Source organism: Linepithema humile, chromosome 1, assembly GCF_040581485.1.
Source record: "Linepithema humile isolate Giens D197 chromosome 1, Lhum_UNIL_v1.0, whole genome shotgun sequence".
Lineage (NCBI taxonomy): Eukaryota > Metazoa > Arthropoda > Insecta > Hymenoptera > Formicidae > Linepithema > Linepithema humile.
This window is the reverse complement of record NC_090128.1, coordinates 40,717,798-40,737,103: the sequence shown is the minus strand read 5'-3', so window position 1 is coordinate 40,737,103 and position 19,306 is coordinate 40,717,798. Positions and strand designations below refer to the sequence as shown.

The 19,306-nt window shown below is 32.3% G+C and overlaps 3 protein-coding genes across 3 annotated transcripts in view; 1 reads left to right on the top strand and 2 right to left on the bottom strand.

Moving 5' to 3' along the window:
- Positions 1–798: 798 nt before the first annotated feature.
- On the bottom strand, positions 799–7,013 carry LOC105670454 (circadian clock-controlled protein daywake). Its single transcript, XM_012363983.2, has 4 exons — positions 5,593–7,013; positions 2,087–2,467; positions 1,700–1,849; positions 799–1,409 (listed from the first exon to the last, which is right to left on the bottom strand). Exons 1-4 carry the CDS (start codon positions 5,651–5,653, stop codon positions 1,261–1,263), a joined length of 741 nt encoding a protein of 246 aa, XP_012219406.1. The 5' UTR covers positions 5,654–7,013; the 3' UTR covers positions 799–1,260.
- Positions 7,014–7,161: 148 nt separating this feature from the next.
- The window catches only part of LOC105670450 (uncharacterized), a 45,199-nt gene continuing 33,054 nt past the window's right edge, over positions 7,162–19,306 (bottom strand). Inside the window, exons 4-9 of the mRNA XM_012363979.2 lie at positions 10,530–11,921; positions 10,048–10,317; positions 9,419–9,700; positions 9,151–9,277; positions 8,904–9,059; positions 7,162–8,031 (exon numbers count right to left, since the gene is read on the bottom strand). Of these exons, the coding sequence (XP_012219402.1) occupies positions 7,910–8,031; positions 8,904–9,059; positions 9,151–9,277; positions 9,419–9,700; positions 10,048–10,317; positions 10,530–11,339 (1,767 nt within the window). The 5' untranslated portion in view covers positions 11,340–11,921 and the 3' untranslated portion in view covers positions 7,162–7,909. The remainder of the gene's footprint in view (positions 8,032–8,903; positions 9,060–9,150; positions 9,278–9,418; positions 9,701–10,047; positions 10,318–10,529; positions 11,922–19,306) is intronic.
- LOC105670451 (protein takeout-like) lies at positions 12,205–13,547 on the top strand. The gene is made up of 3 exons (XM_012363980.2): positions 12,205–12,327; positions 12,636–12,876; positions 13,018–13,547. The coding sequence occupies exons 1-3, from the start codon at positions 12,252–12,254 to the stop codon at positions 13,457–13,459; spliced, it is 759 nt and encodes a 252-aa protein (XP_012219403.1). The 5' UTR covers positions 12,205–12,251; the 3' UTR covers positions 13,460–13,547.

Here is a 19,306-nt window from a genome sequence, read left to right as displayed (position 1 = left end):
TTAATACTTTTAATGAAATGTGTTTAAATTAAAATGGTTTACGCTATTATCTTTTTTTAGAAATTGAATTTATAAATCAAAGATTAGATACAATAATCATAAACTGATTAAATCTTATAAAAGGATATGCATTCATAGTTTTAACTGTAATATAATTGCACTTTATTAAATGTTATGCAAATACAATCGGACTTCGTGAAAAAATGCAACGCAAATAAAAATAATGAACGGTTACAATAATAATTGGTATATTTGTAGATTGTTATTCTAATGATTATTATTAAATCGAGCGTATTGATGACTAATATGTATTGATACTAATTGTGAGATGATTATACGCATGTGCATTTCAAGGAACAAGTTTTACATTTTTGGTTCAACATCCTCATTATAATCATTCTATTCATCATTTAAAATGTATCAGCAATCGCTTTAAGAAAACGGTAAATTACGACAAGTGTAAATTGATGACGCAAATATGAAATATCGTAAGAACTGTAAATTTATAAAAGAACTGTGCAATAATGTTCTTTTTGTAAGTAAAATTATGAAGTTATGAATTACATTTGAAATAATACTTTTTATTTGTCGCTTGACATGTAACTAAAAGTTTTTAAATTATTTTCTTTTTTTTTAGAAGTGACCATTTTTTATGTGAAGTCAAGTTTTATGTTACATTATGATTGTCCAAAATTTAGTCTCTCTGCGATCTCGTGATATTGCATGAATATTTAAAAACAATTTATAAGATAATATAGTAAACCTGCTATTCAATCAGATAATTAAACTGCTACGATGTAAAATAATTTTTTTTTTTTTTTTTTCAAGCAACACATTTTCTATATGTGCGATTTAATTGACTTCGGATAAAAAATTGTGCGTCATAGATAATATATATAATATATATATAACAAATATAAAATGTAATTAACAATTTGTGGATAAGAAAGTAGAGAAATAAACAAGAAGTAGACGTTGAATGTGTAATGTTTTGTTCCTTTAATGCCTGCTAAACGAACATTTCAGTACTTCTCATGTACAAAAATAAAAATAAACAACGTTCTTTCGAGACTATACGCCTATTAATTAAATAAAATAATTTTTTTAAAACAAAACAACAATTTGCCGACTAACCGGCAGAAATAAAAAAGTGATAAAGTGAAGAACATTAACTTCTGTTACCTCGACTAATGCTCGTATTATCCATGTCCTATTTTATATTACCAAAGACAAGCCGAACAAAATTCGTTTATTGAAGAACTAGGGAACGAGTTCTTTCTTAGTGAGAACACTGAGTGCTCTGGCAGCAAGAGCTTTGCTCACAGTCGCGGCAGTATCCTCGGCAATTGGACTCGCAATATCCAAAACTAGGCGAGGATTTGCATTAAAGAACGACGCGGCGGCTTCAGCTAAAATAAATAGAAATAAGCATATATTTTTAAATAAAATGTAAAAAATAAATATAAATAAGTAAATAAATAAGATGCAGGAAGTATAAGACATAAAGCATGTCCTTTATCTTTCTTTTGCCATGAAACTCTTTTCTTGCTGCGTATTTATGTTATTAATGCTATAAAAATTTAAAAATCATACTTGAGCAGCAAATATCTGAAGATTCGTTAATAACAAATATATTTAGGGAATATATAATTCTTATGCCGTTATTAAATAAGCTTTTAAACAGAATTCTAATCCGTACCGGCCAACGTGTGAGCGGGAGGTGCCTTCAGTTTAATATTTCCATCACCGATGCGAATTTTAGTAAGCAACTTGTCGATCGCAATTCTCTGCACACCATTTTTATCGGTGACCTCCTTGCCTTGCACGTTTACTTGAGCTTCAGTGTCAGCTGGAGAGTGAAAAAACACAATTGTAAAAATCACACGACATAAGAAAGTTATATGACAGCATTTTAAAAGACTAACTTTTAGATTTCTTCTACCATAGCACTTCAATATAAAATACTTTTAACGCTTAAAATTGTTAAACGTAAAATGACACGATTGAACTTTAATACATCAAGATATTTAAATATCGTGCATTATCACTGTTTAATAAGATCAATTTGGTTTCATAAGAGACTTACTGAAATTCCCCTTAAAGTTACCAAGTCCGCTTAGAGGCAGCAACAGCAACCTTCCCTGAACGTCATACTCTCCGTTCACGTAAATGTGAGGTAATCGGACCTTGATGAAAATCGTCAAGTCGTTGGGATTCGCTTTAAGTTCGTGTACAATGTAATTCGTTGCGCCGTAAACGCGAGTCTGACTCATGTTAGCCTTAATTTTCAAGGAGTCTAGATTTCTATCTATAGTTAAAGATGGTAGAAATAAGGGATCTAACGCCGGCAATTTCAAGGAAGGCACTCCCTTGGCGAGGAGCGGGGTGAGCGCTTGCAGCTGTTTCAAAATACACTTGTCATATTCCTGCGGATTATCCGTTCGCGGACACGATGTCACTCCAGGAGCTGGAAATATCGATTACAGTCCAATTAATATGTGTTTTTGCAATAAAGTATTAAATTGTTTAATAGAAACCATCTGTAGAATCTAAGAATAATAAAATATATAATAATTATACACCAACCATACTTTCCACTTTCAAAATAAAGATTTAATATATTATAAGTTTACTCTCTTAAAAAAAGTGTTTTCCGAGCATATTGTAAAGCATATTATTAAAAAAATAGTTATTGATATATAATGACGTCCAAAATACACACGGAAAGAACACTTTTGCTGAAAGATCTAAAAATTACGCCAGATAAAGATCTGTAAATAAATTTTGTTGTACATTCAAAATTTATCAATAGAACATTCGAAACTGACCAAGTACTCTATTGATAAATTTTAATTGTCCAACAAAATTTACAGATCTTTATTTGGCATAATTTTTAGATCTTTCAGTAAAAATTTTCTTTCCATGTAGAGTTAAAAACATATTCTTAATTTTTATTTCTTATGAAACTTTCTACATATTATTAAAATAAATTAAAAAATCAACTTCTCATTCTGCGAAAGAAGAAACTAAATTAAATTAATAGTAAACAAACAATATTTTATCCTCAAAATTGTTCAAACATTATGTAGAAGCAATATAACATATGCAACAACGCAATAATAGGATTAAATAAAGACATCAAAGTAAAGAAGACTTTTGCAGGTACATTGTACTTGTTTCTAAGATACGTGACGTCATCGAGCTATGAAAAACAGATATTAAGCATCTTTGAAGCAAGCATTGCATCCTGTTACAATGTCGGTTGAGCGAACGCGATAATAAAAACGTGACGATGACTAAGAGAACGGCTTTTTTCCGGTCAATCGATCGACCAGGCCTAAAATCGAAAGTGCACGGTAGTAGAAAGTGTAATTACGAAGGCGACCGGTGAATAATTTTTTTTTTTTTTTGATCATTTAATATACAGCGAATTTGTGTGTGTCATGTGAAGTATCGGTGAAACGATGCGTTAACGATCAAAAAAACTTTAACCGCTGGATAGATCGTCGGGCCACTCTTGAGCAATAGCGAAAGATATGGTAATTCATTCACTAGAGCAAATACGAAGACTGACTTCTTGATTTAGAAAATAAGATAATCTTTCTTGATTTCTCCGTAAATTGTTAAACTAAAATCGAAGTATCGATAAAAATACATAAAATAAGATACTGACAAAGATAAATAATGATGTTCGGTAATAATTCAGTCCTAATTTTAGAGAAGAAAAAAATAAAATATATTTAAAAAAAAACAAATCTCTATCAATTTTTTATCTCTAGTATGTTTAAATGTGCAATTTGTTCTACAAAATTGTTTTTTACTCTTGTTTTAATTATCAATGAGCCTGATAATTGTTAATTAATTTTAATCTTTTTTCTAAATCACAAATTATTATATTTACTGTCAATGATCAAAATGGATTCGTAGTAATTGTAATATCAACGACAGACGTTACATGAACACTTTGCTTCTCATGAACAATGTAATGATAAAAGTAAAAGTGATAAAAATAAATTCTAGAAGAATAAAATAATGTTTACCAGTTTTTCCCGTTGAAACAAATACGTCTTCTCAAGATTGTATCGTTTTACACGCACGACTAATGGCGGCGACAGGTAAAGCATTGCACAGGTAAAAGTGCAAGATTAAATTGCAAATTACATTGTCTTGCGTATGCAACATGTAAGAGTAGGAACATATCGCACAAGCATATGCATCCGATTTTCCTTTGATGATGTCGCAATACTTCCGGGTTTTCTATCGATTTCTCAATGAAGATCGTCACGCTTTTATAAAATCGTATATGTATCTACACGCAAAAATTGCAAAAATTGCGAAAAAATATAAAACTATTGCATCAAAAATCGCAGTCTACTTCACGTATAACTTTAATTATAGTTTCGATGAAACAATTATCTTTGATCGCTAGAAAATTAAATTAAAAACATCATATCACTGTAAAGAACCGCTATAAAAAAACCGCTGTAAAAAAACTTTCATAAAAATTAGAAAACTTACGTAGTCAAACATTATATGATTTTACGGCGGGATTTTTTCCAATGATCATGACTTTTCTTTAATACTAGTCTATATTTATACATATACATTACTAAACTTAATGATTAAAAAAAATATATTCTTTGATTTATATGTATAATCGCATAAGCTGTGGCAATTAGAGAAAAAATTATAGAAAAATTTTATTAATTTAGTAATGAATCAAATTTTGTGTTTTAAAAGTTGCAATTTTGTGCTTCTATTAATGCATAAATTTAAAAGAAATCAATTTTGTACAATTGTGTAAAACGGTACAATCTTGAAGACGTTTTTGTTTCAGTGGGAAAAATTGGAAAACGTCATTTTATATTTTTAGAATTTCTATTATTACATTTTATTTTCGTGAGAAGCGAAGTATTCATGTAACGCCTGTCGTTGAAAAAATTCCTATTTAGCCATTGGAGATAACGTTATTTCTCAGAATTAATTATTCTAGCAAACCACTTATTCCAATAATGTATGCGTTTCACATACATTTTACATAAACTACTTACCGAATTGATTAATGAGAAGCAAGAAAAAAAATATAATTTCAATGAATGCAAACATAAGTTTAAAAATATTCATATAAAAAAGAATAAAATTTAATAATACGATCTATTGTTTAAAAAAAACTGATTTTAAAAACTCATCAAGTATTTCTACTAGTTTTAATGTCACACATTTTTTAAAAGTGTTTTGTACAAAAAATTTTTTTCATGTATTTTCATGTATACGAAATCTTCTTCTCTCGATTATCATATCGATATCATTACGCAACATCCTGTTTGTAAATCAGATTCCGTTTTAAAATCTTTAATTTGTGATATAGAATAAAAAAGAAGAAACCGGATAAATAAGAATACACGAAACCTGTAATAACAAATAAATGATAATTATACTGATTTTATGTTGTCAGACGATAATACAAGAGAGAAAGAACACAATATTTATTATAACAATTGCACAAATTATGAGTTGTTATCAAACGAGTAAAAAGGTCATTGATGCTTCATTGTTTAGTCAATAAATAATTCAGTAACGAAGACGACTTACGCAGCTCCGACACGGCGGTTCTGGCCGACGCGGCGAACAACACGAGCCCGATCAGCATCATCTTCCCCGATGATTTTGCTTGCGCGACGAAATTCGATTGTCGGCTCCTCTCGCGAGATGCGGTGCAATTAGCGACAGCGATATCGAAAATGCGTACGATGGCCCGTCGTGCGGGTATATATAAAGTAAGTGCACTTTCTCCGTGCGCGTGACACCCCACTTGGCCGGTAGCGATAGTGAATTTATCACGGTAGAATGCCTCCTTTTAACTCAGTCAGGGCCGTAGCCAGACTGGACATACGTGTACATATACACGCACACGCGTGCAAAATGCAGCGCACACAGTGGTCTGCGTGGTGCGTTCGCCAGAATTGCGGGAAACTACCAAGTTCCGAAGGATTACAATCTCGCGGCGTCTTCGCGAATGACACGCGCTCTTTTTCACGACGTCCAAGGATGAGAACGGTACGTGCGGCTGCATTGCGCGGCTGAGTACGCATCGTGCTTTTAAGGCGGAATCGTTGACTTTCGAAATGCCGCCACTCCGTTACACGGAGTGTCATTTTTTTCTCTGTACACATATATATGCGCGTCCTGAAAGAAACTCCATGAAGTAACGTATAATTTCAGCCGGATGACGAGGCTATTAGCGCTCATTCAAGGATAGTGATCCTTTCGGATCTATGGCTGTTTTCCATGGCTTGCCGACGTAATGTTCTTCTTTGTTTGATTGGGAACCATCAATTTTTTACTCAATTTTTCAGGCGATTAACATACAAGCCGGCTCTGCCGACTTTTTATAACCTCTCGTGTTTTTATACGATTTCATTTGAAATGCAGCATTGTCGATATAAAAATTGCTTCATCCAACTAATACGCAAAAACCGTGTCAATCGAATCTCAATAAATGTCAACATGAATCAGGCGAAGAAAGGAAAATCCCACTCGCATCCGCACGAAAGCATGTAACAAGCATTCATCAATTACGTAATACTGCATTAATTACGTAATGAAGATGCATACTGAGCTGTGGTAATATGCATGTGGTAAGTGTTACATATGTGAGATTAGAGTTACAACCCGCGTACAAAAGATACGTGCAAAATTACGCTACTGATTACGATACTGAAGCTTAGAAATGTCAACACTTTCAAGCCATAGGCCAGGGCTGTGATCCGCGGTCATGTACTTTGCATTATAGGGAGAAAAGTTACTCAATTAAACATAAATCTTACCGAGAACTCCTTTATTTACCGGCAGCTGTGCGCATAACACTTTCAACCGTTATCGGGATCGCAACTGACAAATAAAGTTTTCATATATGGAAATCTATGAATAATCAGTCACAGTCCAGTACATGCGACCGATCGATGTGATCATTCGCATTGATTTTCCACACTTAGCAGCTCCTGCGGTTAGCCAAGATTCAGAGTAATCGTCTCGTATGTAAATAATTATTAACTATCATGTCCTTGTTGCATCGATGTTACCCAATCCTTTCCCGTATAATATAAAATTTGTAAAAAATAACGCTCACAGAACAATCAAAAAAAACGTTTGCAGTAAACGATTGCGAATACTGAAAAGTTGATTCGATCAAGATTTATTTATAAAAAGTCTACGTTCTTCAATTATTGTGAGTCCAAAATGCACTATTGTGTAATTACTTGCAAATGAACAATTAAAAATAAACCTGTTTGCACAGATTAAATTAATATGTAGATTAAATTATTATGTAAACCCAAGGTAGAGCTATTTATGTAGAACTCCGGAACACAAGACACGCGACTTTCCCCACGGCTGAATCAAGAATAGAACTTGAATTTCCCAAATGCGATTACGCAAAAAAATATCGGCTCATCTCTCTTCCGTGCGTGGTGTAAGGAAAAGTTTCGACGAGATATTTCTCTTCTCTCCTGTTAAGAATTATTTTATTGACACACGTTTACTTCAACGGAAGTAACGTTAAAATACCCATTCATTCTAAATTAAAATACCTTGCGTATACAATATTTATTCAATATGCAAATAAATAAATAAAGAAAAATAAATTGTAGGGAAAGTGATAAACGCGCGTGCACAATGCTAATAGACGCTATTAAAGCACATCATTGTAATTTAAAATTGTAACCTCTAAACAAATAAATCAATATTCTAATAATAAATAAATAAATCCGGACAAATTTGCAAATAAAGAAGTGAATTGAATAAATAATTAAACGTCTATAATAAAAAAGTATACGTGAAATCGGCGAACAGAACCGGAGGCGCAAAGTTCTCGACCGTTTCCGAATACCTGACCAGCCAAGCAAATCGATTAATTAACCGGTAAATCCTTGTACATCCTATAGATCAGCGCGTCGGCTGTTTTTTCGCTGAGACCTTTGGTCGCGAAGTCGTCAGCGAGCATCGCGGCGACTGCCTCCGCAGCCATTAAACCTGTAAAGGATGAAAGTCAGCGTGAATGAGAAATTAATCGAGTTAATATCTCGCGCGCGAGATCGGTTCGTTACGGGCACGTTCGGTCGCAAGAAAGCGGAGGCGGACTTTTACTCAGCGGCGATCTCGGCTCCGACGTTCCGCGATGTCGCGATACAGTGCGCGCGGTCACATTCTCGTTTCTACTCGTTCTCGAGATCACGGTGACAAACGGGCGCGCGGTGTAGAATTTAGAATACGGCGCGACATCCTTCGCGATATTGCACTTTTCTCCGCTATGTACTTTTTATATAATTGTCGTGGGATTGCCTGTTCGATAAGAGGTATCGCCATATCGCGTGTCGTGGTTTGGAGACGACTTTCCACGAAAGAATCCGACTTTTTATTCTGCCAAGTAATTACGGAAGAAATACGTAACAGAAACAAATGCGTCTTCGCGCAATCGTCAAGGATCGGTCTTACAATCGACCGGTTACCGATTGATTTATCTTACCGGTTGATTGGAAAAATATCGACCACTAATATTTTATTTTCTTTGAAAATAATAAAATAAAATAATATTGAAATTTGATTATTTAGTTTGAAATATGTAGTCGATATCGTAGCAAGCTAAGGAGATGAATATTTCAACATTATTTCATAACACGACTATTTCTAAATAATGAAGATTTCATAAATTATAAAATTAGTTTTTATGCTACTTTTAAGATGCAACTTAATTATTTTGGACAGCCTCTTCAACGAAATGTGTAAATGTTTCAGTTGGAAAATTTGTGCTATGTTAAGAAATATTTTTTTAAATCAGAATAATTAATTTGAAAAAAAGATTAGATACGTTTTCGCTTAATAATGCAATTATTAGTGTTACTTACCGTGACTGAGAATAGCTTGTACTGGCCCCTTCTCATTTATACCTTGCAGACTAATCTTCTTGTCCTTGGAGGATAGTTTCGCTCTGGCAGCGCGAACGATCATTAGCTCTTCGTTGATTTTCTTCAATTCTAGCGTGAAATCACCCACTACCTCAGCTATTAGCATAACAAAAGTATATTATTATCATTTCTATCTTTACAATCTCACACAAAATTTCGTAATGATTTGTGCGATTATTTTTCTTACTAAAGTTTCCAGCGAACAGGCCGTTGCCACGTAACATTTCTCTTCCCACCTTGCCCGTAAGTGTATACTGAGACTTTACGCGAAGTAACGGCACGCGTATTCTCAAAATCACATGCATCACGTCATCCTAGAATATATTTAGAGCGTATAGCATGTGAAAATTCTCTTTCATTAATTTACGGATACATAAAACAATATTAAAGAACACTTTAAACAATTTATTTTTTATTGAGTAAATCTATGCAGTTAAATAAATGGTCGATCTTACTTCAGCTACTTCTTCAGAATGCGCCCGCTTTATTCTCTTGGTGTCGTTGAGCTTTATATTCTGGGAAACGCTATCATCTTTCACGTTCATTCCGCCGTAATGATAGATTAACTGCATGCCTTCCTCAAAGTATCCTTGTTGTTCCTGATAGCTTTTCGCATACCTCATTAAATCTTTTAATCTTTTAGCTTCCATAGCAGCTTTAACTATGTCGTTTCTTTTCCTCAAGGCTTCGCCTTCCGTGAAATTGTATATGATAAATCTTGTGCTATCCCGAATATTCTATAACACGATTTTTCAAGAAGCTTAAGAAAAATTCAGAATTAAAAATATAAGACTGTGGAATACAAAATTTAAAAATTAAATTGGAGCTTATAAGTTTTATAAAAAATTTAACAATTTTGATAAAAAGTATGAATAATAATTAATTTCAGTTTGTTAATATAAAATAAGATAAAAATATATTTTAAAAATAGTATGTAATAATACTATTATTAAAAGAAGATAAAATGTATTTATATAAAAAATTAATAATTTTGAAAAATATTTGTTTGGCCAAATAGATAAATTTGCCTGTTTAATAAAAATATATCTCTTTGATTATAAACTTACAAATAAAATAATAATACCTTTATGACATCCTCGGTGCCATATACTCGTCGATTCTCTTTGGAATCGACACCCAGATTTCCGAAATGTTTTACGCTTCCGTTAGCCTTATCATCCGCGTAGACAATATCGATATACCCCGATCGCTCTTTCATTCTATCTGTCGATAATCTAGAATTGCCTGAAGCTACGATATCCGATTGCGGAAACTGTTCTCTGTTATACAACGCAGGCGCTCTTGCATCACCCCGATTTTTCAACCTAGTCTCCACTGTTTCCGATGCAGAAACCTGTTTTCAAATTTTGTGGCTTGAAAGTCGCTGCATATTATCTTACAACTTATCTTACTACTATTCTGTTTTGAAAATTACACGACTTACGTAAGAAGATTATATAATATAATTTTACTAATTTCTTATTTGTGTTAATTAAAAAAGATTGATTTTTATTTAAATTAATTATAAATTATAATATATAAAATAAATTAAAATTGCAATCTCACTTCGACATCCTCGCCTCGTCTGCCACTTTGTCGTTGTTCGTACTGCCGGCTGTTTTTCGGATTTCCAGTGAATTGTGAGCCCGCTGTACCTTCGCAGTCTTCGTCGTACGAACTTCTTTGATGTCCTCGGAAGTCTCTCGCTCTCTGTGCATAAGCGGATTGAACATAAGCCGGACGCTTTCCGAAGTTTCCAGCCCCATCGTCGCTCGTTGCTCTCAAATTGCCTCTGTAAAAGCCATCGGACGTCGCGTCAGGTCGAAAAGGTATCTGTCGGTCGTATTGCGGATTGTGTTCGTATATCCTGGAGCCGTATTGATCCTGTTGCAATCTGTCGAAGCGACCTTCTTGATAGCGCGATGAGGGCCTGATGTCAGTGGCGCGATTCACAGGCGAAATCACGGTTTCGAAGCTCTCCCTCGGCGCACTGGGTTCCCTCATCATAGTGTGAAATTGATACTTGACAGAATCCACGTCTCTGAGGTCGCTGTAACTCACATATCCAGCCTCGAGCTCGCTCAAGTTAGACTTCGGTGCGCCGCGAGCTACGTAGATGCTCTCCAAAGTCGACTCGTTGAGACCGACGATCTCCAGATTTCTCAGGATTATTCTGTAATTGGTGTCGCCTTCGGACTGATCCACCTTGATCACCGGCACTCTCAACGGGTCCAGTCTGCCTACCTTCGTCAGACCTCCGGACACCGTCCTGTTCCAGAGCATCCGAGACATCTCCAGCAAAGCGCATCTCGCCAGCGTCGCTGTGAAAAGTATCAGAAGCACGTGAAGCACATTCCGTTCCATCGGTCTTCTCATTTTGTCGATTTGATGGCTGGTTATTTCACAAAGCAATCGTGGCCTCCAAATTCGTTGACAGAAAATATCAAATTTATTACGAACGCAGAATTTAGAGAAATATTTTTCAGATTCTTCAATACGGTATGTCAATCTCCCAAACGTAGATCGGTTTATAAATTAACACTAGTACGATACTGATGACGACGAATATCAACAAGATGCACGCGATGATTGTGCATATCAGCATTCCATTCAACATAGATTGCGCGTCGTTAGTTCTACGATGATTTTAGGCAGCATATTGAAAGTGCCGATATTTTGCGAGATCAGTCAATTAATATGTGAGAAGAATCGAAGGATATGCGCGCAAGCATAGGCTGACTGCAAGTCGGCGATGCACTCGCAGGGCATTTTTATAGTTGATCGTGGAAGGATATAGACGATCTGGGCCATGGACCAATCTTATATGATGCTGGCTAACTAATTGTAAGTGGCTTAGTCAGACGTTGATACATTTTCTTCGGCGCGCATGACATTTCCTTAAATTCCTCCATTGCGCAATGATCTAATACAGAGCAAGGTCCTCCGACGGCCTCCCGCCTGCGATCACGATAGATCGTTATCACAAATCACGTTGAATAAATTTCTTGTTTCGAAGAGTCAGAGCATTGGTAAAAATATTGAAAATTAAATTGCGCCTTTATTGCATGAACGTAAATTTAATTGTGTCACGAAAACGAAAAATAAATTACTTCACGAGTTAAAAACAAGCGTATTAGTTCATCAAGTGAAAAAGGTACAACGTAAGGTGAAATCTCGAAATTGCACAATCAGCGCATTGCCAATTGATTGTAAAATTCACACATATGTATATTCAGCATTTTGGCGCACCGATGAGTTATTCTACGCGTGGAGTTCATCGCAGCCACAATGCACATCAATGCGAATATTCTTGCATTCTTATTTATAACAGCCAGCATTGTTGCAGTAAAATCTCGAAATATACGTAAGTACTACTGTGTGATCGCTTTATAAAATGGATAACAAAATTAATATTTAATCTTTCCAAAGAGAATCATATCATATTATTTTAACGCAATATGCGATCATCACAAGACGTTTATCTTATAAAAATATTCCATAAAACTGAAATTTTCCACCCGATATCTTATGTCCACATCAATTATGCTCAATAAAATAGCGTGTAGCAAATAATTTCAAAATTTTAATGTGTCTTTCAACAATTTGTAAACGCTGTACAAATGTTACTGTATGGCAAAATTTGCGAGTAAAATTGCAGAATACTTTTTTTAGCGACGTTTCTGAAGATATGTCACCGCAGCGATCCGAATCTGAACGAATGCGTAAAACGAAGCATCGACTCGTTACGGCCTTACTTGAAGACAGGCATTCCAGCATTACAAATACCACCTTGCGAGCCGCTTCGCGTGCCGCGGATCGAAATCAGTCAGATGGCTGGTCCAATTTCCATTAAATCGACGTATACCGACATCGAGGTTCAAGGCGGAACGAGTTTCATTTTAAAGAGCGTCAAGTAAGTCTAGTGATAGGCTGAATTTAGAAGCAAGCTTAAATTTATTTAAATTGAAATGACAAGCTCGGTAAACTTTTTTCTCATTGTAAAAAACTTGACTATACTGATAGAATTGCATTAATTGCGTGCTGTCTTTTTCAGAGTTGACGTCGATAAGAATCGCGTTAGATTAAAACTGCATCTTCCACGTCTTGAAATGATCGCGCACTATAACATGGAGGGAAAAATCCTGTTGTTACCCATAACCGGAAACGGATTGGCGCGTGGCAATTTCACGGATATCGACGTCGTAGCCACCATCCAAGGCGAACGTTATCAATCTCAAAACACTGACGAGACTCATTATCGCGTGATCGACTTTTACGTGGACTTCGACGTTGGACATGCCAACATAAATCTGGAGAATTTATTTAATGGCGATAATACTCTGTCCGATGCTATGAATCTCTTTTTGAATAATAATTGGAAAATGGTAGCGGCCGAAATAAAGCCAGCTCTCGAGAATACAGTTTCAGAATTGTTTAAGACATTTGCGAATAAGATTTATTCCAAATTTCCGCTGGACACGTTGTTGCCACCTTAAATATATTGTTGTTTTATATTTATTTTTTACAGTTATTAAGATTTTATAAATAAATTTGTAATTAAATAAATATATTTAATTTTATTTTTAAAAATAAGAGTTGATTAACTTAATTATAATTAATAATAAGTTGATTAATATATTTATAATTAATAATAGTTAATAAATATATAATTGTATAAAATAAAAGAATATATCTATTTACAATTAATTTAAAAAATATAAAAGATAATTTGTCAAAAATTCCCTTAAATATAGTTTAAAATTGTAAGATTTTAACAATGTGACAGCTTAAAGTGTAAACTTGTTTATTATTTTGAACAAAAACAAACGATAAAAACGAATTAAACATAGAAAATAAATCTTCTGCAGCTTAAATATGTGCCTGTATCTTTAAAACTATGCTACAGTAAGTATGTCAAACTCTGATATGTATAATTTTTAATTTAAAAAAAATACATACATATGTAATCTAGATTTTGTACAGTATTTGCTGACATCACACCAGCATCACGTCAGCATTTTAATTGCAGTATGATAAAAAAAGCCTATAAAAGTGTGTATTTAGATCATTTATTTGCAGAGGCAATTTAGCAATTTGCTTCACCACAGAAAACACTAATTCCAATATAATTTTTTCTTGAATTAGATAGTTATTTATTTTTTGATAGCAACTATATTTTTTTAAATAAATTTAATTGTTGAAACTTATACTTATAAAGAATTATGTCTTAATAATTGCATATATCGTATTCACAAAAATGTTCATCCATCTTATACATGTAATATTATGCTTGGTATATAACATACAATATATTCAAATTAATTGTGTGATACATCCACGTCTAATCAATTAAGTTTCCTTCAAACCGCTGACCATTATTACATACTCGCACACCTGAAAATCATCTCTCAGGCTGTCGGAACTCGTTCGATCGTATTCTTGAAGCGTTGGAACAACACACTTCATGATATTAAACTATTTGCATGGAAAAACAGTATTTCCATATATCTTATTTTTTAAAAAGTATGATTTTTTTATCATTTTATTCACATTTTCATACGGATTTAGTCTTAAGCAAAAATTATGTTACGTACATCTGTATTATTACTTTTTTTCGTCAAGTTTTTTCCGTAAATTCTGTCAAGTCACATTTCTTAGTAAGCATTTATGACATTTTATCGCATTATACGAATAATTATAATTCTCCACACTTAGTAGTAAATATGTATTTATATAATATTTAGTTGTTTTTTACAAAATAAGCAACATAGAAATAATAAACATTGTGTAATTAATATAAAAAATAAATAATAATAAATAAATATATAACAATATTTTTAAGAGTGATAATATAGTAATGCAATTATTTATTTACATACATTTTGACATTAATTACTTATATTTAATATTTACATTTAAAACAATTAACATTTATATTTTTAAAACAGAAACGCAAGTAGCATCATTAGGCATTTTATTTATTTTATATGTATTTCTAATAATTATAGAAGATAAAGCAAGGATTTAACGCAAGCAAGGCTTTTTTGGTTTCCACAAAAAGTTATTGTAATGTACGCACAAGATGCAATTATGCAAATATAGAATAACTGTTGTAATGCGTTCGATTTATTTATTAAAATGCAAATTGCTTTGCATTTCCACGTAATTCATTCTTACGTTATACATGATTCAAGAAACACAAAGAAAACAAAGTTCTGCGAAAGATAAATTCGAAGAAACAATCAAACTTTATATTTATATTTAAAATATTTAACTGTAAACTATTTAATTAATTTCTTTAAGAAAAATTAAAAATTTTGCACTAAAATCCTGTGACGACTCTTAATGCTGTTCTATTATATTGTATTTGTAAAATATTTAATATTTATATTTTTGAAACACACACACACACACAGACAGAAGTATAAGTAACATTATTAGGCATTCCATGTATTTTACATTTCTAATGATTATAGAAGATAAAGAGAAAATTTAATCACTTTTTTATTTTCACAAAAAATTATTACAATATAGCGCATAAAATGCAATTATACAAATATGGAATAATTGCTGCAATGCGATCGATTTATTTATTAAAATGCAAATTGCTTTGCATTTTCATGTAATTCATTCTTACGTTGCATATAATTCAAGAAACACAAAGAAAACAGAGCGGAAGAAACAATGGAACTTTATCAAGAGACACGGTAGTGTCTCGCGCCAAGTGCACGCGCAGCGCGAGACCAAACGTGTATCTTTACGCGAGCCCAAAGAGCCCAGAGAGCCGAGATTATCGGAATTCAATAATGCCTGAGCCGATAGAGTTGATAATAGCCTCAATCGATAGCGCATACCCAAAATATATAATAAAAGTATTCTTGTTTTTGCTCTACGTGCTCTATAAATAAACATATAAAAGTCCAAAGTCGAAATGTCAAAAATTATTATTAATTTTCTAGGATGTACAGTTATCATTTTTTACACTAGATGGCTATTGATATGTTGATAGTTAGGTTTGTGTTGGTAGCGCTATCACAGATAGCCGCGCTTATTACCAAATATCCTTTCAGAAGATTTTGACACATTTTCAAAAGAATAATAGCGAATTGGGCCATTCGCACTACATTGCACTGGTGCACACTCAAGGCTGCTTAGTGTTCACCAGTTTTTTATTAGTGTTCACCAGAGCAGTGTAGTGCAGTGTAATGCGAGTGATCAAATTCGTTATAAGTGTATTAAGTGAAATAAGTGTATATGTATATAGGTTATAAGTGTTGTATTTTAATTTTACCATACATTCTGTCAAAAAGCTTTAGTGTATGATTTGTCTAAAATAAATAAAATTAAATATCTTAAAGTTTAATATTTCAGTTCTACGTATTCTAAATTAGTTCTAACAATATTTATAATTTCCAGTCAATTTTATATATAAAAAAATATAGCATAAGTCACTTTTTGTAGTTATCCTAAATTAGTTCCAATATTTATAATTTCCAGTCAATTGTATATCCATAGAAAATAGGAAACAAAAATTATAAACATAAACTTTACAAGAAACCTTGTAATACACAAAATAAAATTGACTGAAAATTATAAATATTGTTGAAACTAATTAAGGATACATAGAACAATATTAAACTTTGATATTTAATTTTATTTATTTTAGACAAATTATACTGAAGTCTTGAGCCGTGTGCTTTTTTGACAGATAAAATTGACTGGAAATTATAAATATTGTTGGAACTAATTTAGGATACATAGAACAGAAATATTAAACTTTCATATTTACTTTTATTTATTTTAGACAAATCATACTAGAGTCTTGAAACGTGTGCTTTTTTGACAGATTCTAAATTAGTTTCAACATTTATAATTTCCAATCAATTTTATCACAAAACAAAACAGTATTGTTTTACCTTTCAAAAAAATTGTCGTATATATTAAACCTTTCAAAAAAACCTGTCGTATATATCAAAACCTTTTGAAAAAACTAGTCGTATATATTAAAATTTTCAAAAAAGCTATTACATATACTTTCTACAAAAAAATATGATATCAGAAAATGGCACCAAGTGGGACTAAAGAACTATGAAAAAAGTTGTAAACTATTTCTATAAAACTCTTCTATAAAATATTTGTACATAAAACTGTCGTATAGATATATTAAAAAAGATATCTTTCAACAAAAGCTGTCGTATATATAATTAACTATATTATATATTATATTTTACCATATTTTAAATATACTACACTATATATACTATATATTTTGTAAAAAAATATATATTACGTTGACCAGAAAATAATTGCGGTATTGGTTGCGGTATTTCTGCAATTTTATGAAACGTATTTTGATAAAATAACTTACAAATATATAAATATTTTTATTATATAATTGATTATATCGTGCTTATTTCGTGCTCTATCTAACTATGTTATTTGTGTTTAATAACAATATCTGTTTTGCTCAATTTTAGACCGTTGGAAAAATATAGAAAAACAAGGTTTTCGGAAGATTTTCTTCTATGAGTTCAAGCTTGGGCGCAGTGCAGCGTAAACAGCTCATATCAACGAAGTGTAGAACGAGTGAAGTGTTAACAAACAGTCCAACATTGATTCAAAAATTTTACGCTGAAGATGTTACCCTTGAAAATCGTGAAGGTTACGAACAACATTCTTTAGACGACGATCAACTGACATAGAAAAATCCACTTTCCGAGCCCTTTTTTCTCTTCCTGATTACTTTCTAATGGCCTTCAGTTGTTGTTTTTTTCCACTCTTCCACAAGATCACGAACTGTACGTGGATTGGTTTCCACCACTTCAATGGATCATTGTCCGCTAAAGAAGGTTGCCCACGACCCTCACGATCTACAAGGCTAACGTCTTTATCAGAAAATGTTTTAAATCAATTCGTTCGTAATGCCCTATCTACACCGAAGGATAATTCTACTTGTGGCTCATCCGATCACTTTCGCCCGTCTACACTAAGTACAATTTTAGTGTTGTTATATTGGTACCGTTGACTTTAAAACCGGTAATAATTTCAGTACCTGACCTATAAAACAAACTTTCATCCGATCTAAGGTAACTCGAATTGTTATTCTGTTCGACAGAAGATTATTTTTTATAGAAATATTTTTGCTTTTTATATGCAAATATTCTAATGAGTGATTTGCTTTTTTGAGTTGGTACGATTGAAAACCAACTTCAGTATGATTTTCGGTCGTCTACATTACTCGCTCGGATGAGTCACAAGCAGGATTATCCTTTGGTGTAGATAGGGCATAAGCGTTTCTCTCGTTCTACACTTTGTTGATGTTTCGAGTGGTTTGCGCTGCATCTCGGCCAAGTTACTTCGGCATTATTTTGAACTCGTACAAAAAAATCTTCTAAAAATCTTGTTTTTTCACATTTTTATGAAATTGAACAAAACTGATATTGTTAATAAACACGAATAACATAGTTAGATAAAGCACGAAATAAGTTTTTAAATAATAATCAATATATAATAAAATAATTTATTTCAGAAAACGTTTCATAAAATTGCAGACATTAAAATTGCAATTATTTTCCAATCTTAGCTCCTTGGACTTCAAATTTCAACTATTATAGAACTATTATAAACAAAAGCAATTTAATTGCCTAATGACACTTTTTATTACTTATTTAATTACCTCGTGTCACTTTTTATTACCTATTACATTCTTATTACTACTTATTACTACATTCAAAACCTACAACTTTTAAGAGATAAATAAAAGCATTAACTAAATACAAATTTTCTGTTATCGTAAAATAAATATTCTAAATTATCCTATACACGTTATTTAAAATTTTAAAATAATAACTTTAGCATTAACACTCTAAAATTTATTTGTGCAATATACGAAATATCTCATTTTGTTTCTTTCTAATCGTCTAATTAAAATACTGCAATTAATTTTTTTCATAAATCAAGAAAACTCAACAAATATTATTGTGCCATTTCTTGTGAGTTTCAATGGAATCATATAAATCTTGTAAGATAAAAATAGGAATTTGTAATAAATACTTTTTATGAACTTCGTCTAAATCTTATTTCTTAAGAAATAGATTTGATTTGATAAGAATTCTTAATCAAATCAAATTTCATAGATTTACTTTTTGCAAAAAGTACGAATTTACAGAATGCATAATTAATGAGCACAATCTTTTATTAATGATATCATTGCCAATTGATAGCAGCCTTGCTACAAACTATGTTATTAACCTTCTCAATGTTATTAACCTTCTCAATGTTAAAATTTCAATGTTCAATTTCAATGTCATATAAAACAATTCAACTCCTTTTTAGATTCTATG